This window comes from Excalfactoria chinensis, chromosome 4 (genome assembly GCF_039878825.1).
Source record: "Excalfactoria chinensis isolate bCotChi1 chromosome 4, bCotChi1.hap2, whole genome shotgun sequence".
Classification (NCBI taxonomy): Eukaryota; Metazoa; Chordata; class Aves; order Galliformes; family Phasianidae; genus Excalfactoria; species Excalfactoria chinensis.
In genome coordinates this window covers 1,821,101-1,843,112 of record NC_092828.1, presented here as the reverse complement: position 1 = coordinate 1,843,112, position 22,012 = coordinate 1,821,101, and the positions used below count along the sequence as shown (strand labels likewise).

General features: G+C 46.5%; 2 protein-coding genes across 2 annotated transcripts in view; one reads left to right on the top strand and one right to left on the bottom strand.

Annotated features, from left to right (window-relative positions):
• Positions 1-15,966, top strand: part of ATRN (attractin) — a 139,972-nt gene extending 124,006 nt beyond the window's left edge. Inside the window, exons 28-29 of the mRNA XM_072334124.1 lie at positions 9,360-9,474; positions 10,728-15,966. Coding sequence (XP_072190225.1) covers positions 9,360-9,474; positions 10,728-10,852 — 240 coding nt within the window. The 3' untranslated portion in view covers positions 10,853-15,966. The remainder of the gene's footprint in view (positions 1-9,359; positions 9,475-10,727) is intronic.
• Positions 15,967-17,320: 1,354 nt separating this feature from the next.
• GFRA4 (GDNF family receptor alpha 4) overlaps positions 17,321-22,012 on the bottom strand; it is a 66,714-nt gene continuing 62,022 nt past the window's right edge. Inside the window, exon 8 of the mRNA XM_072335914.1 lies at positions 17,321-20,890. Within this exon, the coding sequence (XP_072192015.1) occupies positions 20,744-20,890 (147 nt within the window). The 3' untranslated portion in view covers positions 17,321-20,743. The remainder of the gene's footprint in view (positions 20,891-22,012) is intronic.

Genomic DNA, 22,012 nt, shown 5'->3' with positions numbered 1-22,012 from the left:
AGTATTGTCACGGAAGCTTTCAGAGGCTTTGAAGGACACTCATAGAACAGCATTTGCACAGCAGAGTTATTACGTGCAGTTATTCTTTTGCTAGGCTGTGTTTAGGGATGCAGCGCGCGAAGCCAGTGCTTACAGGTGATTATCTTTGCATCTGTCATCAACAGACCGTCCACGTTTGTAGAGCCTTAAATGGAGAGGAGTATTTGGTGAGCAGAATGCTGCTGAGGTCCATTCAGCATGTTCTGTACCTTTGTGCGGGCGTGCATTTAATTCTGCTGTGTTAGGTTTCCGAGGGCAAAATAGCTTCTCTGCAAATCCTTAATCAGGCATTAGCTCACCAAGCTGGCTGACTCCTTAAAAATAGCAGAAGTTTGATGGAAAATAGCATCTCACTCTCGTAATTAGTTTATTTTGTTAGAGAAGAGACTGTTGTTGAGCGGTTTAAAGACTGCCAGAAGGTCCCATCTGTTCAAGAAGCACAGAGATGGAGTGGTGGGCTGATGGAGGAGTGGGCAGGGGATACCACAGATTTATATCCTCAGCTTCCTTGTATTTCACAGCTGAGCACTACTCTTGTTGAATTCTTTTTACATTGCAGTGAAGTTACAACCACCAGAACTAAACCACAACTAAAGACCTAAAATGCAGTGGGATTTAGGGCTGTTATCCTCTTCTGGTTGTCGCTCATAGAATCATTAAGGTTGGAAAAGACCTCTAAGATCACCCCCCAACCCATGCCTGCCCACCATGTCCCTCAGTGCCACATCTCCATGTTTCTGGGGCACCTCCAGTGATGATGATTCCACTACTGGATCCTGTTCCAATGCATTACCTCTCCTTCCAAGAAGAAATACTTCCTAATATCCAACCTGACTCTCCTCTGGCACAACTTAAGGCCATCAGCTCTTGTCCCATCACTGTTACCTGGAGAAAAGGCCAACCCTCACTTTGCTCCAGCCTCCTTTCAGGGCATTGTAAGGAGCGGTGAGATCTCCCCTGAGCCTCCTCTTCTCCAGTCTGAACCATCCCATTCCCTCAGCTGCTCCCCATAAGACTTGTGCTCTAGACCCCTCTCAGTCTCATTGCCCTTCTCTAAACATGCTCCATGACCTCAATATCTTTCTTGTAGTGAGGGAACTGAATGCAGCACTCAAGGTGCAGCCTCACCAGTGCCAGTACAGGGGGATAGCCTCCTCGTGCTCCAGCTGGCTGCTCTGTTGCTGACACAAGCTAGGATGCCATTGGCCTTCTTGGCCACCTGGGCACACTGCTGGCTCATATTCATCCAGCTGCCAGGTAACACCCCCAGATCCTTTTTCTTTGCACAGCTTTGCTCTGCCCCAAGCCTGTAGCATCACATGGGGTTGTTGTGACAGAAGTGCAGGACCTGGCACTTGGTCTTGTTGAACTTCATCCCATTGGCCTCAGCCTATTGATCAGCCTGCCCAGGTCCCTCTGTAGGGTTCTCCCACCTTCAGGCAGATGTGCACTTCCTCCCATCTTGTTGTCACCTGCAAACTTACCCACGGTGCGCTCTGCCCCCTCATCAAGATCATTGAGCTGAGGATCCTTGTGCAAGTGAGTGTGTTTGGATGGCACTCTTGAAAAGTGCATGGGCTGTGGCATAGAAGCAGCGCTGAGTAGAGACAGCCACGCTACTGAGATGTATCATGATGGGGTCGGTGCAGGTTAAAATCTTTCCCAGCTGAAAGGGAGAGGTGTTCTTTGAAGAGTCTCAGAAAAGCGAGTTTAGAGGAAGGGGATGAATTTGAGGCGTGAAAATAAGGACAGAATAATCTAAATCTGATGCAGCGTGCACTGGAGATGGCTCACACACAGCTCTGAGGACAGAAGGCTGCGTTGTTTTGCCTGACCTGTCCAACACGAACTGTTCAGGCCTTGTTAATTCCTAATGTATTAATTTCCAGGCTTTCTCGTGTTTGTTGGTTCTGGGAACCTATCCCTGCATCAGAGCGTGTCCCCATTACAGAAATCACCTCCACTCACTGCAGCCCTCTTGGTGCATCAGGGTGACGAGGGATGCGGAACGAGGAGTGACATCCCAGCTTGCACTTTGTATTCCCCATTAATCCTGCTTGTGCCACTTGCTCATTCACAGCAAAGCGCCCGCTCCCCTTTGAACAAACGCTGTGCTTGGGGATTCGCCAGCCATGAGGAGGAAGGAAAGAAGGAAGGCATTATCTGGGCAGCAGAGGTATGCAAAAAGGATTAGCCGCACTCAAATTGGGCAGAGCCTGACTGTCATCCGCGCTCCAAAAGCCACAACAAAAATACCTGATAAAACCTGAGCCTGATGAATTATTTCCAGTTAACGACCGCAGGGAATTTTGTTTGGATTTGTTGCAAGACTCGGGGAAAACTTTTGCCACTTTGTGCACGTGGTAAATATTTGGAAGGGACGTTTCGTGAGATCTGCACAGGCATCTGCTCTGCCTGTGCTGTATTTAGGGAATATTTGGCTGATAATGGAGCTGAGATTAAGCTGGGTTTAGATGTGAAGGCTGTAAGGTTTTCAGCAGAAGAGCCTTGATTTTAGCTGATAAGGAGGAGCTCGCTGGAGGGAGAGGAGGCAGCACAGAGCTTCCTACTGAAAAGGGGATTTTTAAGCTCTTTTTTCCCTTCAGCGCCAACAATTGCCTCTTCAGATTGAAACACCAGTGATAGCAGCAGCCTTCCAAAAACATGATAGGGAACCTGTTTGCATTCATTATGCCAAGTAGTTGTTTTTTGGGTCTCATGCTTGCGGTCTTCAGCTTCTGTCCTACTTCCTTCTGCTGCCTGCACTTCTTCACAGCACTAAACACCCAAGTGGTTGAAAAGAGACAAAAACAACATTAAATCTGCTCCGCTCACCATATACCTTTTTCCCAGTTATGCTTCTCCACCACCTCGTCCATCCCATCCCATTGCAACAGCTGGTAAATGCAATGGGAGTGAACTCCATGCCCCATGGTGTTGGTTGGTTTTCACTCCCTGTTATCAGTGCTCAGCTTTGTGTTTTCAGTTTCAGGCTGTTAGTATTCATCCAAAGACTTGTATCATGGAATCATAGAGTTGCCCAGGTTGGAAAAGACCTAAAAGATCATTGAGTCCAGCCACAACCTAACCATGCTACCCTAACTAACAGCCCTCCGCTAAATCACATCCCTGAGCACCACTTCCAAATGGTTTTTAAACACATCCAGGTTTGGTGACTCAACCACCTCCCTGGGCAGCCCATTCCAGTGCTTAATAACCCTTTCTGTAAAGAATTGTTTCTTTATATCCAACCTAAACTTACCCTGGTGTTACTTGAGGCAATTTCCCCTTGTCCTGTCATCAGTGAGACCAGCCCCGCTCTGCTGTAAGCACACTTCATGTATTGGAAGGGAGCGATAAGGTCTCCCCTCAGCCTCCTCTTCCCCAGACAAATGTGGCTGTTACTGAGTTCCTGGCACATACGGAGGCGGTGTTGTGGCTGAGCAGCAAGCAATTCATTCCCCAACCCCTGTGTCACTCCCAAGGTAGATATCAGGGACAAGGTAAATACTGATTTTTAATCTAGATTCATTTAGCACAAATTACGGCCGGACGTTTGTTCATCTCTGCCTCGGAGGACATACACATTACCCCGTGAATATGATTTTTAAAACTTAATACTCTGTATTTATAGAAAATTGCCTGTAACTTATTTTTACAAGCGTTCAGCCGGCTTTTAATGGCGCAATCTGAAAACTTGCAAATGGAATTTGACCCTTTTCTTAGGCAAAAAAAAAAGCAAAATCATCTGAAGGAAGCGAAATCAAATAATAAAGTTAAACTGTTTCAATAATGTTCCCCTTCTCTTCCCCCACCGCGAGACTTTTGCTTTATTTTAATTTCCTTGCTGGAAATTGAAAACCATGTAAGAGTTATTTGATCAAACCACAGAAATATGTTTTCTTGTTAAGGAAAAATAGTCTCGGCAGTGTTTTTTATACGTTCTGAAAAGCAATATTCTGGCGCTGTATTACAGAGCCTAAATAAAATTGATGCTGTGTTTTTTGTTTCAAATTGCACCAAATATTTATTGTTCTGGCCATTAGTTTGATGTGACATCTTATTAACCTTTAGAGTGTGTCAAATATAAGCAGTGTAGGGGAGAAATAATGACAGGAAATAAAATTAAAAGTTAGGGAAAAAAAAAAAAGAGTAATTTTTTTCAGGTTGAACGCCGTCCAATGGAACTTGATGTTGTAAAGCGTTTGGCTGTGAAATTGTCTCCCAAGGGAGCTGGTGTTGCACTCTACACCTGGGTCGTATTGGAACAGCCCGAACAGAGCACTGGGAAATGCAGTATTTGTGTAAAAAATACTACCGTACTGTCAGACTAATTAGATGGCTTAATAGGGCTCTTCCAGCCTTTAGCTCTTATAATTGTTTAAGCTTTACCCGTATTAAGCACATATCAAAACCCATAAATAGCAGAAATAGCTTGGTTGTTTAGCAGTGCTCTTGGCCAATAAAATCATCTCTGGGATGTTGCTGAGGATGGGTTCTCAATGTCAGCGCTCTGCAGAGCACCATTACCTGTTTCCATCCCAAATCATTGATTCCAAGCAGTACCCAATGCAAAACTGGGAACAGTGCTTCCCAGTTAAGAAGCAGATGCTACATGGATTTTCTGTCTTTGTTCTTTGTTCTATCCTGAAGGGTTTGACCCCATCCACTTGACTCCCACCCTGTAGGTATTTATAAGCATTGCTAAGATCTTCTTTCTCCAGGTGAACATCCCTGAGGCTCTCAATCTGACCCCATCAGGAGGTGTTCCACACCCCCACCATCTCTGCAGCCCTCTGCTGGGCTCTCTATACCAGTGCTCATGGTCAGCTGTTGGCCAACCGTTGACCTCCAAAACACCCCCAGCACCCACCTGGCCCCTCCATGCTGTGCTGGTTCCAAGTATCAGCCTCTATATTGCTGATGGCAGAATCTCCTGCAGAGTTTTTTTTCTGCTCTTCCTCTTTTTGTTCAGATTCAAGTAGAATTTTGGCTGCTCTCAGCTGACCCAGTGCACCGAAGGCGAGATCTTGTTATCCCATTAGCTGCACCTCTGCAGCAGCTGACTGCCCGCCATCCCCTTTGGGGTGGGACACTGCAGTTTGGGCACAGCGTGAAGCACGCATCGTGTACCAAGTGTCTGATGGAGACACCTTATTTGCATAGATTTGAATAATGTGTACTTTATTGTGCCATTAAGCCTTCAATAAAAAGGAATTGCTTTGTGTAATTCAACAATGGGTTTATCAAAACACTCTAAATGACAGTCTCTGGCAGAGGCTGCCTTTAACTGTCTGATGAAAGGTGTTAAGAAGTTTGGAGATCTGCTGTCTTTATTATTTTTTACTTTAAGTGGGCCATTAAAAGCCACCTGTTAGACTGAAGCACAAGCATTTATGATGATCTGATCTCTGCTTCCTCAATCCACTCTGGAGCGCAAGTCTTATGGGGAGCCACTGTGGGAACTGGGATGGGTCAGTCTGGAGAAGAGGATGCTCAATGGAGACCTTATGGCTCAGTACAGCTGCCTGAAAGGAGGATGGAGCAAGGTGGGGGTCTGCCACTTCTCCCAGGTAACAGCCATAGGGTGAGAAGCGACGGCCTCAAGCTGTGTCAGAGTGTGTCAGGTTGGATATTAGGAAACATTTCTTGTAAGGAGAGGTGATGCATTGGGACAGGATCCAGTGGTGGGGTCACCATCCCTGGAGGTGTTCAAGAACAATGATGTGGCACTGAGGGACGTGGTCAGTGGGCATGGTGGAATGGCTTGGGGTTGGCCTTGGGGATCTTAGAGCTCTTTTCCAACCTTAATGATCCTTCAGTTCATTGATTCTTTTACTTGCACGGAATTGAGCATTCCCATTGCTTGGCTGTGACTCACCCCACCAAGCTGCGCTTTGTCACCCGGCCTGGGGACTGTGCTCTGCCATGAGATGTGAGTCACACATCAAAACGCTGCTGCCTGAACTGCTGCTGTCAAAAACAAATTCACAGGACTTGATTCTTTATGCCACCCTTGCTGTTGCTGGCTGCAGCTTGTCTCAGGAAAACGGGTGGTTTTGGTGGACACGAGACCATTTTTCCACTTCTTGATTTAAGACCAGGATTAGCCGCAAGAAGATAATCTTGTTCTTAGTGTGTTCCCTTCAAATTAGCTTGCAACTGCCTGGCAGATTTTGGGCGCATCTTTATATATAAAGTATATGTCCTTGCTTGGCATGATAAATAATAGTCCTTCCAGCAGTGAAGTATTAACCATGTTTGGGCTTTTCTGAGCAGGAAACAAGGGAAGGGGGCAGACCCAGAGACATAACCTCTGCCCCCAGCTGTCTGTGGTGCTTCAGATGGATTGAATGTGCATGGCAGATTGAAAGTTCATGGCAGCACGAGGGCTGGGCTCAGCCCAGGGTAATAACATGGAGGTTATGTGTCCACGTGGCCAAGGTTTGCTGTCACATGTGGGGACAATGACAGTGACACATGGGATCCACGGTCCCACATGGGATCCACAGTGGAAAGTATGCGACATCGAGGAACAAAATAAACATAAAAAACCCACAAAAATGGAAAGATAGTGCCCACAGGGACACATAATGAAAGTTTCTGCTGCATTCTGCAGGTTCATTAGTTGGAAAGGGCAGAGGAGGAGAAAGGATCCTGCCTGGGGCTGAGATGAGCTAAATTACCCTCAGAGTCTCTTCAGCTCTTTGACCAAGAGCTGCGTAATGAACTTGATTTCCCCTTCCTTACCTTCTTAATGTGTGCAGGAGGATCGGGATGCTTTGATACCCCTCTCAGTTCTCTCTTCATCCAGAGCAAAGAGGTGCTGCTGGGAGAAGCGGAGAAGGGAAGGTTTGTGCTCAGAGGAGAAATTCAGAGCCTTGCTCTGAATGAGCCAAAGAGAGGTGGGGGTGTTCAGCACAGAGTGGGCTTCAGGGTGCTGAGGAAGGTGAGCTGGGTGAGTGCATTCTGATGGGGGAGAACTGAGGTTCAGAAGAAGCGTGTGGTGTGAAAGCAATGAGAGCAGTGGGTCTCTGGAAAGGGCTGGCATAGGTGACAGTGCAGGTAGGAGGAGTACCTGCTTTTGAAGAAGAGTATTGTGCTTTCATGTGCAGCCAGCTGCCCCAGTAGGGTTGTGTTCAGCAACCTCAAGAAGGGCTGAGCATCACCGTGCTGGCGTTTGAGTCAGCTTGCATTGAACAGTTGGTGCAGGAAGCAGCAGAGGTGCAGAGGTGATTAATCCAGAAGGACTTAAAAGCAAACACATTAAAAAGAGGTTAGGGAAGATGGTCTCTTTTTGGCTTGTTTGCTCACTCCTTCATATTTCCCCTCCACACTTGCTCTTATTCATAGAAGCATAGAATGGCCTGGGTTGAAAAGGAGCACAAGGATCATCTGGTTTCAACCAGCAGACCAGGCTGCCCAGAGCCACATCCAGCCTGGCCTTGAATGCCTGCAGGGATGGGGCATCCACAGCCTCCTTGGGCAACCTGTTCCAGTGCATCACCACCCTCTGGGTGAAAAACTTCCTCCTAATGTCCAACCTAAACCTCCCCTGTTTCATTTTAAAACCATTCCCCCTTATCCTAACACTGTCTTTGCTAGGTTGAAGGTGGGAAGGTGCCTGATGCTCCCAGCATGAAAATGAACCCTGTGCTCAGTGCACGCTCACGCTCCACACTCTGTTTCTTCAGTTGCCTTCTCCATACTCCCTCCATTATGTCTGGTAATTGAGTCGCCCGTGGGATATAGCAAAGGGGATGCTTGGGTGCTCTGTGGGAAAAGCATTCTTTCAAGCTGGAGCCCTTTGTTGGGGGTGGGGACAAGATAGAGAAATCTGCAGTCATAAAACAGGCAGACTGCAGCTGACGTTGTTAGTCTGTGCAATAGGTATTCACCCACCTTGCACAGACTTAACAAATGGTTGTTGCGATCATTACAGCGGATAGGAGATATGAAAGCGATTTGAAGCTTTGTTTTTTCCTTGCTTTGTTTTTCCCGTTTTTATTGCACAGCAGTGATTTCATTGCGTTGTTTCACTCCTGTTCCTTTCCTCAGTGTCGTGCCTTGTATTGAGTTCCTGTCGAGCACTAGAAGTGCAGAAGTACAACTGTATGCCTAATGAAAAAAGCAATAATTATTTCATTAATATCAGAGTTTAGAGTTTGTCTGTATCAAACAAGGAATCACTGAGCGTATCAAGTCAAAGAGTTTCTCAGCTTTTTTGCTAACGTGAAACAAAAGCAAGCAGACTCTCGAACATGCACTTACAGACTGAAGCTTGCACTCAACCTGTTCTTGTTACATCCCACGGTAAAGCTGATCACACATGATTGTGGGTAGGACTGGGGCCTGGCTTGGGTAAGGTTGGGTTTCTGGGCAATGCTGTTGTGTTTCCTTCTGCAGGGGAGGTTTAGGTAGATCTTAGGAGGAATTTTTTCACCCAGAGGGTGGTGATTCACTGGAACAGGTTGCCCAAGGAGGCTGTGGATGCCCCATCCCTGCAGGCATTCAAGGCCAGGCTGGATGTGGCTCTGGGCAGCCTGGTCTGCTGGTTGGTGACCCTGCGCATAGCAGGGGGTTGGAACCAGATGATCCTTGTGGTCCTTTTCAACCCAGGCCATTCTATGTTCTATGATATCACAGGAGGGGGTCTTTCAAAGGGTCTGTGATGAGGACAAGGCTGGCTGCCCGTTGCATCTTTGTAGCTATCACTCCACTTTTATCTGGTAACTATTCCATGATTGTGGTTGTGATGTAAGTGTGAAACCTTCTTAGAATCACAGAATCATTGAGGTGCCCATCCCCACCCCACCACTTCCACTGACCACATCCCTCAGTGCCACATCCCCTCTGTCCTTGATCACCTCCAGTGATGCTGAAACTGAATTGGAAGACAGAACTGGAGGACAGCTTAGAGAAAAGGAAAAGGAGATAAGAGTGATGGGAGCGTGGGGTCACCGGTTGTGATAACGCTGCTGTTGGGTTTGAAGAGAAAAAAAGGCTTAATCCCATTGTTTAGCATAAACTGCTCCTTCGTTATTGAATTTAGGGAGAAATACAAGCCCTGTGCAGCGCTCGACTTTTTAATAGCTATATTTTATTAAGTAAATGTGTTTTTTTTATGATGACTCGGGTTTTGGTGGTTACTAACATTGGTTTTAGCTTTGCTAGCGATGCGCTGGAGATTTGCCAAGCACAGCAATACAGTTCATGCCCTGAAGCTTGTACAGCCTCAATAAAAGGAGGATGCTGCAGGAGGAGGGAGGGTGTAACACTCTCTCTAACATTTGTTTCTCCTCTTCCTTCCCTCGTTGCAGACCGTGCCGAAGCCGATAGCGCTGGAGCCGTGCTTTGGTAACAAAGCAGCCGTTCTCTCTGTATTTGTGAGGTTGCCTCGAGGGGTTGGAGGGATCCCACCACCTGGACAGTCAGGTGAGGAATATCCTTCTTCTCCATTGCCTTGGTATTAACCTCTGTGCTCCCTCCCCTGCCTTGCATTCACCTTTCAGCTTTGCACTTGATCCTGCTGTGATTGCTGCATCCACACTGCAGCTGGCGTGGATGTGCTCAGATTATTTGAAGCTGGCTTGGGCCCTGCTAGCTTCCTGCCTATGGTTTGACTCCGTTTCTTGGGTCACTTGGTGGATGAAGGTTTGGTATTTGGATTACGGTTTCGTTTGCTGCTGTGAAAAAGTGAGATTTGTTGCAGACAGGCTCTCAGTAATTAGTCATGAAGGTAACTTGTCTTCAAGCCTGTTCTCTGCATTCCCAGCTCCATCCACAGCAGGATATCAGGTCATAGAAGTTTGGAAAAGGCCACTAACGTCCCCAAGTCCAACCCCAACCCACCCCCACCCCTCAGTGCCACATCTCCATAGTTCTTGAACACCTCCAGGCTCAGTGACCCCCCCCACTCCCTGGGCAGCCCATGCCAATGCCTGACTGCTCTTTCCAAGACTAAGTGTTTCCTAATACCCAACCTGACCCTCCCCTGGCACAACTTGAGTCCATCACCTTTCATCCTATTGCTGTTACCTGGGAGCAGTTACCTTCCAAAGCATCCTCTTAGCAGATCCATCAAGTTTTCTCCATCCATGTTAAGGTGTCCCAGCCCCTTCTCACCTCAACCTCAATGCATACTGCTGAGACTTAATCCTCTCGGGGGGCTGTGGTTTTAACTGAGTTCTCTCCAGTGGCTGGTGAGCATGGATCTTCACAGGTTATTAGTTGACTTTGAGATGGCATGGTTTGGCTGGGAGCTGCATTGAGCTGAATCCCAGATGGCCAGCGGTGTTTGCCTGTGGTTGTGCTTGGAGGAGGCTGCAGAGCTGAGGGCTATCCAGGAGGTGTGGTGAAACCTCCGTGCACAGGTGCTTTGAGTATATATTTTAGTGCATTTACTGGCATGGAGAAGGACTCCTCCCTTGAATATTATTGGTTTAACACCCCTTATTACCCATCTTAATTCCAGGTTGTTTTTTTCTACAGCATTTGCTTTCAATAGAACAGGCAGCATTTAGAAGCTTATTTCAGCGTAGCCACAAGAGTTTAATCTCTAAACAAGCATGTTTTCCTGGTTTACTGTATTTTCTTAAGAACTCAAAGCACGTTTTGTGGCTCAGAGGGTTTTTCTCAGCTGGGGTGGAAGAATTTGTTTCTGTGACTGTTTTGTTTTGTTGCCTCAGGTCTTGCTGTGGCCAGCGCGCTGGTGGACATTTCACAACAGATGCCAATTGCCTACAAAGAGAAATCGGGTGCAATCCGAAATCGGAAACAGCAGCCCCCTGCACAGCCAGGAACCTGTATTTGATGCATGGACATCAGAAACTCTATAGGGTTTTAATCAAAATGGAAAAGTACCACCGAGGAGGAGGAGAAGGAGGAGGAAGATGATTCTCAAGTTGTGTGTCACAAGAGACTAGAAGCACTCGGACAAACACAGCTTCCTTGAACCCAACCTTTTCTCTCATCTACGTGATAGCTGGCTTAATTTGGCAACTGCTCCACTTAAGTTTTACTGACACGTGGCTTCAGATCGCGCCTTTGTTTTCGTCAAGTTTAAAGTAAAATGATTTCCTTGCAGGTCCAGAGACATCCGATCACCACCATTGACGGTCAGTGTAAATAGAACGGTAGTCCTATGAACGACACTCAGGTTTATACATGGGAAAGTGCTTTGTAGTTCATCTATTTATCAAACTGTACAAAAAAAAAAAGAACAACGAAAAAAAGATGCAGTGTTTACAGGTGTCAGCCCTCAACACTTAAACACTACTATTAGTCTTCAAAGCATCTTCATCCTTTTATTTTATTTTATTATTTTATTCCCACGTTATTTAAGTGGAATTCTCTTCCAGATACAGTTTTTGTCGCCGTGGTCCACAGCATCAGGAAGGGGAAAGCTAGAGTGGCTCAGAGGGTGAGTTTGTATGTTGCTCAGGCTGATGGTTACACCTGGAGAAGTGGAACGTCGCTGCTGAAGGACTCAGTGTTTACATAGTCTTAACCTACTTGGAGTACACCACACACAAGTGCCTAGACTTGAACAGATCTAGGGAGCGAGGAGACTACTACACGGTTCTTTTTAACACCATTGTATTCCTTTTCAACATATATATGTGTACTCATACGTACATATATATATATGTGTGTATATGCAGTCACCTAAGGTAACCTGTGTTCTTTACAATTTATCACCTATGGTCAGGGGAAAATGGCATTTTCCTGACTAGCAAACTACTCAGCAAGTTGGAAATACCTGGAGGGAAAGCAGAGTTTCGGTATCGTAAGAAAACCCCTGGTTTCACTAGTGCTTTTAATAGAAGCACTTTGTGTTCTGGGTCAGATATGTTACATTTCTTCTGCGTTGCTCTGCACGGCTTGGCTGCTTTCCCTCTCCCTTCCTTTGGGCTGTTTTTGTGGGTACAAGCTGAGCTGTACTGGTGGACAGAAGCACCACACCTCAGCTGTAAGAGTTTGTCCCAGCTCCTCTGGGTGTAAGGAGCAACACTTCACTAGCTGGATGTTTGAAGATGAAGAATGTGAATAATAATAATAATTAAACAAAGGCAGGGATCTTCACTGGACCACGTTTGAATTTTCCATGATTTCTGTGATTAATTCTGGATGTTCCCCATTCAGGTCGAGCTGCTGTAGGTGTTGAAGAAGTTGGCTTGTTGGTGAAAGGAAGGGGCTTGCAAAGAGCAAAAAGAAGGTTTGGCTTTTGGGGGTTGTATCAAACCATCCCATGGTTTTTGAAGTAAACTAGTTGGGATTGTGGCTTGAGGCTCCAGGTTGGTCTGTGCCCATCAGTCTCCATATTGCCACATGAGATCCCCTCTGCTTCTGCTAACTGTAGGGACTGCTGTGCCAAGACCATGAGGAGTTGGGATAGTGAAACCAATGGGAAGATGTTGCGGTGCCAAATGAGGTGTTAAAAAGTTGATCATTCGAAGTGAGGTTCCATTCAGGCTGCTGGTTTCTGCCGAGGACATCAGGTGGTTATGGAGAGGAGAAGTGACAAATCTGGGGGGAGCGAAGGGAAGAGTTATCAAATCCTTTCTCCAAAACAAAAACCAGTACCTGCATCTTTTTTTGTGTGTGCATGTTTTGGTTGTTGCTGAGATATCAGCCACCCATTCCTTTCTGTCAGCACATGTTTTGGAGAAGCTTTTTGGACTCCAGCATTGCAATAAAGGTGTGAGCTGCTGTTTGTATCCAGACGGTGGTGATGGGGTCGTCAGTCCCTGGTGGGCACATTCATCAATGTGTTACATAACAAATCCAATGGAGCAGCAAAAAGAAAACATGGTGGGAATAATGCATAGATCCATAAATACATGTATGTGTATATGCGTATGTATATCCCACAGCCTGTATCTGTATCAGAAGTATAGAAGCCCACTGGGGAAATTAGGAAAAGGGGTGAGCAGTGTCTTTCAGAATGAAGAGTTTAGGCGATTAAGTCATAAGTGATGCACAATTACCTCAGACAGATTCATCTCCTGAAGCTGTTTTGTAACTTTCTGTGTGTATAGGGCTAACCTGGACTAGGCTGTATCAGAGTACTACTGCTGGATTAAAATCCCTCCCTTGTGCTTATGTTCCTGCTTTTGGTTCTGATGCACATCCTCACGCTCTTGAGAGGTCCTCTCCCACTTCTCCAGCCCTTCTGGGGAGGAGAACTGCCAACCCAACCTGAGAAAACTCTTGTGCTGAAGGCTCTGTTCTGAACTGCAGGCCTGGAAGGGTGATGCGTTGTTAATGTTAAGAAAAAGATGTGATTTTCCCCCAGAAAGAGCTGGGTGGTCCGGTCTCAAGAGGAGTGTAGCCACAGAGGTGTCAAAAAAGCAAAAGATGAGCCAAAATGATCCAACATTGACGATGGGCAGAACTGAAAAACATAAATAGAGGAACAGGATGTATTTATATAAATCAAACCCAACGGCGCCTGTTGGATGTGGCTCAGCTCTGCATCTTATCTCCGTACTGATGAGGGAAAGAGAGAACTCTCATACATATCTCAACTGCAAACAGTTTCATCCCAGCTCGAAGGTAGAAGTGAGGCGAAGGTGGGAGCGCTGCCAGTGGTTCATCACCAGGCCAGTATCCCAAGGGAAGGATTGGTGGGGTGATTCAGCTTGGAGGTGAGGGGGGTGAAAGAGCAACATTATTTTGTGGGAGAATCTGTAAATAAATGGAAAATAACACACCGATTTTGCACTTGTACATAAACTATACAGTAACGTGCAGAACGTGGGAAGGTTTAAAGTGTATATAAACCAGAATAAAAGAAAAATATTGAATGTATTTTTGATGCATTTTAAATGACGTATGAGTTTTGTCTTAATAACTTCTTCGTATGATGAGTATTAGATGACTTTCCAGAGCTTTAAAGAAACAGCAGATTATATTCCTGATATCTTGTGGTATAAGGCAGGGAGGCAGAATTTGGCTTGTATGTATTCAAATACTTTTCACTTAAGTGTACAAGTGAAGTTAAATAAAGCTCTTCTGTTTGAAAGGGAAAAAGAAATCTTGAAGATAGGTAATAAATGTACTTAACGTAGACATTACATGGAGGATTAAGTCAGCAGTTTAAGCCTCTACTGCTAAGATTGTGCCAGTGATTTCCATTCAAAATCACTATTTTCCACCATTTGTAACTGGCTGAGATTCAGCATTCAAGGTCTCAACCCATTCTATTGTTTTGAGAGTAGCCATTAAAAAGAACGAAGAAAAACTGCAGCCCTCTTTTTCCAGGAAGCAGCAGTGCCACTGGATCTCCTAAGAAGGCATTTGGCCTTTGAAGTTGCCCATTGTGTAGCCTTGAAGTTGCTCTGAGCCATTGCAACGTTGAGGGATAGGAGACCTTGCCACAATATGGGTCAATGTGTTGGGTACAAGAAAATGTGTGGGGCTCAGCTTTTGCATTGTCACCACTCTCACGGGGCTCAAGATGTGCTGTGTGGAAATATATGCCAAAAAATAACCTCTATGTGATGGGGTAATGCCTGCGGTCAACATGAAGTCAAGGGGTGCAGCATACTGAAATGCAATGATGTGGTCCCATAGGAGCATGTTGGGCTGTGCAAAGCCATTCTTGGGTTCAGGTTTCCTTTGGGATACTGCGAGCACTGAATGTTGTCCTGAAACATCATGTTCTCTGTGCTTAAATGTTTTCCAAAACGCATCTTCTCCGGGTTCATGGTATGATTTTAGAAGGCAGCTCGATGAGAGATTGTTGAGGTTTGATGCGATCCATGTTCACCCAAGAGGCCAAAATACGATGTCGACGCCAAGTGCCACAGCACAGAGCCCCGTCCCAAAGTCAGCTTTTGCTGCTTTTGCTTTTCTGCAAGACCCGAGGTTGGGGTCAGAGCCTCAGCCCTTCACCATGAGTCTTGGCAACCCTTTCTATCCCCACAAATATGGATTTGTCAGCGCTGAGCTTGCAAGAAAGTACTGATTTGCTCCTTACATGCCAGGAGCGAGGCTTAACTCCATCCATCCAACTTACAGTAAGCTTGTTGGTATTTCTTCTATTCCTGCTCCCTCTTAATCTCCATTTGGGAATGCTCTGGGGATAGGAGGGTGCACTTTGGGGTTGGGAGTGGGGCCATGGGAAAGAGAGGAAGAGATGAGCACCCCCCATTTTCAGCCATGCTGTTGGAATTTCGGTCACCTTCCACGCTTTTTCTGTCTCTGGCTGCTCGAATGAGGCGAGTTTCCCATGCTGGGAATACAACATTGCTGTGGATGTGCTGGCTTTGTTTTTTTCTGCATCCGCATCAGGTTTTATTCCGTTCGTAACCTTCTAACACTACACGTGGACGATGTTGGGCATCTTCCAGGTACTGTAGTTCTGTAGGCATTTCCTCTCATTGACTCCACGAACCTCACCAGAAGACAGAAGGGTAGAAGCTGTGGAGGGGTGTAATGTAACGTCGGTCCATTTTTAAAGCAGAAAAGAAAGCAAAAAGAACACGAATAGAGGTTTTATATTACTCTGAGATTTGTGCACAATAAGTGTTCTTTACACTAGGGTCCTTGAATTAACTCTATTCTGGATTATTTTTTTTTTTTTGTTCTGTAATTATTTACGATTCTTATCTGTGTTCAGACTTGAGCTTAGTTTGTTAATATGTATAATTTAGCATTTATTGCATTCATATGTAAATATGAGCAAGTATTGTAAACTATTTCATTGCTGGGGACTGTGGGTGTTATACATACACACATTTAGGACTGCAGTTTTTGGTATAATTTTTTGTATTGTAAAATAACAGCTAATTTAAAGCAGGATCGAGGAAATTATTGGGAGGTCTCTGTGCATTTTAAATACAAATGTGAAGTACCTGTACATAAATAAAAGTAAATAATGCAAATCTTTCCTCTGAAATAAAAGGTAGACGATCTGGTTAAAAACTCCTTTTGGTTTTTTCCCGTCGCTTTCTTCTTTCTTTCCCCTATTTATTGAGATGGGGGAGAGGGGAATAAATGGATTGTAGAGGTAGGGGTTTTGGGTGTAGGATGTGTTTTTGCTGTAGGAGGAAGATGAGGGTCATAGAATCACAGAATCACCAAGGCTGGAAAAGACCCACAAGATCATCCAGTCCAACTGTCCACCTATCACCAACAGTTCTCACTATTGAAGGATGAAGGCATCCTTCACCTCATCGTCTGCCAAAACCATCCCACACCTGAATTTCCAGTTGGGGTGAGGGTGCACTAGGGCACATAGGGTCATAGAATTGTAGGATCCTTAAGGTTGAAAATGAGCTCATCGAGTGCAGCTGTTGACCCATCCCCATCATGTTCACTCACTGGGGTCCCTGAATTAACACGTCACAGCCTTGCTGGATGCAGGAACCAGGCTTGTAGCTAAGAAAAGAGGTAATCCTATGTGGAGACATGGGTTGGACACGATGATCCTTATGGGTCCCTTCCAGCTCAGGATATTTTATAAATATAGAATATTCCAGCTCTTGGATGGGTTGTGCATCACTGGTTGGTATTAAAGCCATCATTTTGGTGTGGTGGAAGAACAAATGTCTGTTTTTTCCACATTAATGGGAAAAGGGCAAGAGAAAGTGATGTAGAAGTGAACCAGAGCGCCACAGCTAACGTGGATTGCTATCTTGGCAAAACCAATTCTCAGAGGGTTTTGTCTTAATCCTTGTGGGATTTGTTGTTCACAGACTCATCTTAGAATGGTTTGAGGTGGAAGGGACCCTTAAAGGTTGTCTGGTCCAACTCCTTTGCAATAAGCAGGGACACCCACAGCTCCATCAGGTGCTCAGAGCCCTGTCCAGACTCCTAAGTGTCTCTGAACCTCCAAAGGTTGCCCTTTGGGGTCTCCAGATGTTTGGATTGGGGATGTTTTTCCAGGGAATTATGTAAAACCATTTCACATGCTCTTGCTTCAGCCTTTGTCCCTGACCCTGGGCAGTTTAGGGACATGGTCAGTAGGCATGGTCGGGATGGGTCAATGCTGGATTTGATAACCTTAGTGGTCTTATCCACACATCCCCAGAGCTCGAGCAGGTCCATGGTGGGTGGTGTTGGAGGCTCTCCATTGGTTGTGTCTCCACAGAGCTGTTTTCTCCAGGCTGGGATGCACCAGCTTGGATTTTCCAGCCATAAGCCCCAGTACTCTATAATCTCCCCCTAGAGCATCCCCCCCCATTCTTTCCATCTCCCTTATGGTTCAGAAGGAGTGAGTTTGGCTCACAGCGCATTGGCACAGCCAGCCCCGCTTCACAGACATGAACAGGCGGTCAGGAAAATGCATGTGTGCTTTATTCATGGATATGTCTTGAATATCAACTCGTACAGAAGAGTAAAGTACAGGTTACACCCCATCAGTACAGGCAGACACCAAGCATCCTCCCCATGTGCGCACACACACACCCCATAGGCACCCATCAGCATCCCCTGCCGCCCATGGGGGTACCTTCCCAGCACCACTTTCCCTCTCTGCTCATGCTCTTGCTTGGACAACAATTTGTACCTACGTGGTATCTTACGAATGCAAGGAAGTGCCAAACCACTGCAAAAATGGTGCTGAGCAGCCAGAACGAAACAGAGTTCAGTGGCTATAGAAAGTTGGCTGGCCACTTCCTTTTTTCCCATGACTCTTCTTTGTGCTTATGGAAGTCCCCAGGTATGGAGTGATTGCTAAAAAGTGCTCTCCCTTTCTCTCCCTTGGCTCACTCAGTCCTTTCCATCTGCTGCTGTTACTCTTTTGTTTGCAAAGTTTGGTTTGGGAATGGGCTTAGAGGGAGAGCAGGCATTAAGTATTGGTGAAGAAAAATAAGGTGGAATGGTCAGGAAACACGATATTAGCACCCACCCCAACCTCCAGCCCTTTCTTGCTGCATGGAGGCTCATTGCTCCGTGACTTTCTTCACTTTGAAGCATCCCCAGACCACAGGGAGCTCCTGGGAGAGCAGCAGGCTACCCATTGCTGGGTGGATGCTGCTTCCAAACTCACACCACAGCACAAGGGGTGAAGACTGGGAGGGCTTTTTCAGGCCTGGAAGGTCAGCTCTGCAGGTGTTTTTCAGACCCTTCATTCAAGACCACAACAAAGAACCCTCCAGCAGATCCCTATTTACACTTCTGCAGGAATCCCAGCAGACCATTCGCCTTTATTTTATCCCCCTCATGCAAAGCCTCTGTGATTGTGATCCATAGTGATTTGCTGTTGCCTTTCACAGCCTCAGGACACTTCTGCCATCCTCCCAGAATTGAGGACACACTAAGACACCACAATGGGATCTGAGGGTCTGTTTGGCCAGCAAAGCTCAGGGACAACCAATATCCTAGGGTGTTCAAAGCATGCTATATATACGTCCCATCCCTTGCACACCTATCCTGTGCAGACTCAGCCCATGATGCAGGAAGGCCAAAGGCTGGTGGGGACCCATCTGCTGAAACCAGGCAGGCAGAAGAGCAGGGCTGGACTACAGGACTTGAAAGGAAAGCAGCAGATGAAGACAATTTACAGCACGACCTCATGCTGTTGAAGTAGTTCCATGCCATTCTCCAGGAGGTTTTAATCCTCCTCACCCGTGGCTCAGAGGACACAGGTCTTTGGATTTACACCTCATACTTGCACAGTTGGCCCTACTGATGCCTTGGATAAATGGGAAATGTTCACAATAGCTCTGGGCACGGCTATGGCACTTTGGAGGGATGCATGGGACCCATGTCACTGCCCCCCACCTGCATTTCCAATACTGGGAGATCCTCTTGGCCGTGAAGTTTTGGCACACACATTTTGTTTCAGCACATCCCCTGGCACCGTGTGGGCAAGACTTTGATCTCAGCGTGTTCCAGGATCCTGTCTCCTGGATTACGTCAACCCCAGGTGCAGAACTCCAGCCAGGACACAGCCTGGAGGGTTTCTGCCCTGTCTTATGCTTCCACAGATGTAAATTTGTGAACAAGAGTGGTTTTATATTGACCAAACCCCAAGAAAGTTGCTGCTGTTTCTCAGCGAAACCTGAAGTGTTAAAGCAATGGGAAGTGCTCTGCAGGGAGCTCTAGATAAATAAAAAGCTCCAGACTTTGCCATTTCAGCTGCTTCTAAACTTTTCTGTGCCTCCAAATACTGAGCAACTGATGTTGTTCCTTAGAGAGGCATAAACCAAAGGGTAAAAAGGCTGCTGTAAAACTCACAGGGAGCAACGAGCCACTCCTATTCCCACTGTGATAGTCAACGTGGGAAAGCATTTGTCCAGGGAAACATTGTCACTTTTCCTTACCACCTTCTTTATTGGCTTGGTCAAGTGTGGAATCCATCTCCCTGCAATGCTCTGGGACACCCCAGCTCACTTCCTCAAGGGAAGACCCCTGGATGCTCATGTATCACAAGGTCATGTTTTCCCTTCTGTGCCCTGAGCAACCAGGGAGACATTTGGACATTTATCCTCACCCTCCATCTGGGTGGGTCAATTCATCAGCCTTTGTTTAAGCCACCCCTTGGCTGAGTAATTAGCATTCAGCAGGAGGAAATGTCATTAGTGTGCTAGCCTGGATACGAGCTAACAAGGATTTTCTCCATCAGCTCTTCAAGGAGGGGGACTGTCATAATCCACTCCCTACCAAGGACATGAAAACCCTTTGTAGCCCATCTCTTCCTTACGTAGATAATGACATCCCTCAACTCTCCCTCTCTGTCAGTCTCTCTGTTAGACTAACAGTAGCACGGGTAGCTGTTGAGAACGGATCTTGTTGCACTCATATCAAGTCCTACCTGTGGCCTCACAGGTTTATCCTGCACATGGAGAGGCTGGCTGGGAGTGGGATGACTTTGGCTGGTTGGATGTCATGAAAAAATACCTACCCCAAACACTTCACAGGAACAGTAAGTAGAGATGCCAGGGTTGGGACACAAAGTAAGCCATCCATTAACAAAATGCAACACGCGTGTTTCTTCCTGAACGTGATCAATACATGACATGTTTTCCAAACAGGAGGGCCCAAGGAGCAGGTGACATCTTGGAGATGCATGCTGGTTGCATGCTGGCTGTAGTTTCAAGCAGGTGGATGGTCCCTATAAGCCAATTTGTTGTATGGCTGCTTGCTCCACCCTAGAAGTGCTTCAGGATCCTCTCTGGTGAACAGAACCAACTACCTTCTCACCAGGGGTTTCTTCGCTCTGAACCAGATGGGCTGTCCTTTGGGTCCTGAGCAGCCCCAGAGATGATCTGTACGACACATCACTTGACTCGTCCTGCTAAATGTCCCACAGTGTGAGTTGGGGCTGAAGGAAATGTCCTGACAGCTCGTCCATCAAAAGTCTTTCCCCTCTTGGCTGGGGAAGTTGAAAGCATTTCCACTGCAGCTCTCATTTTTTGACTCAGCTCTCTCCTTTGGCTTTTCCAAGGGAACTTGTCTGTGGATCACAACCCCAATCCACAGAGAGTCAAAGAGACAACAACCACACTGTGGGGTGAAAGGTGGCCAGGAGAAAGATGAGCTGGTTGTTGGCGATGCTGATTGTATAAAATCAAACAAATTGGAAGATGGATGAGGAGGAGAAAGGGACGCCTACACACTCACCTCTCCTTCCCATCCCTTCCCTCCTCCTACCCCACCTCCCAAGAGAAGTTCCTTGTCTGGTTGTTTTGTTGTTTATTTTTAAAGAAACCAACACAAAGAGAGTCACTGCCCAGCATGATTCCACTCTGCTTCACATCATGAAAAGGCTCAGCACAGCAAGAGTGGGGGGAAGCCACAATTGCAGCAGGGAGGTTGCCTGGTGGCAAGGAGGTGCTGGGCTGGAGGTCTCTGATGACAGACGAGTGGAGCCCCTCAGAAGTCTCTCCTCTCCAGCCACCTGCAAGATAAAGGAAGAAGCATGGATGAGTGTCATGGTTTTTAGCCTTGTGTTCAGCTCAGCATCTGTTGGAGATGGTGGTGGTGAAAGTTTCTTTTTGTCAGATGGGTGCCTGAATGCCCCTTCTGGTCAAGGGAGATCCATACCCATGGAGTCATCACCAGACAATGACTTGACGTGGTGACCTCTCCAGGTGGAGATGTCCATAAGTATTGGAGGTATCTCCACAGCACTAAGCAGCAGCTGGGACCCAGGTAGGTCACTCCATAGATAACAGCTTTACGTTGTGCCAGAGGAGGTTGAAGTTGAATACTAGGAAAAAAACTGTTCTCCAAAAGAGTGGTCAAGCACTGGCACAGCTGCCCAGGAAAGTGGTAGAGTCACCACCCATGGAGGTGTTCCAGAACTGTGGAGATGTGGCACCGAGGGATGTGGTCAGTGGAAATGGTGGAGGTGGGTTGGGGTTGGGCTTGGTGTTGGGGATCTCAGAGGTGTCTTCCAACCTTAATGATTGCATGATACTATGAAAGTACTGTGTATGTGGCCGTCTGGACTAGGCTGTCAATCATGAGGGACTTTCACAGCTTCTCCATCACTTGCAGGTGATGGCTTGGATAAAAGTCCTCAGTGTGGGGTTTTGACCTTCGGCTCGGATTGCACAAAGGTTTGGTGAGCACCAGCCAGAAGCAACTCCTCCAGCTCTCCTGCATGCAAATGGTTTTCTCCCCTGATGAAGGTATCTCTGTTCTGTGCATGGCCACCCACACCTTGAAAAGCATTTCAGGAAGCTACGGCCACATTTCTGCCACCCACTGCAAGACCTCAGTGAAAACAGAGCTGTGTGAGATGATGGTTTGGGTTTGCACCTGTATATGGAAGCTCCCAGGAGGTACCATCTAGCCCAGCACAAGGCACATGCTTGTTCCTTACAATCTAGATAACTGACAGCTTCTGTTACCTGCACGTTCAGCAAATCAGGGTCACTGTTAATTATTCAACAGTAAAATAATTCAATCTGAAGATTACTCTAGTGGGCGGCGAATCAAGGTCAGTGCTTTTCACTTAATGATAAAATATTTAATGCTTATTACTGCCATCATCAGTAAATTAACCTGGTATTTG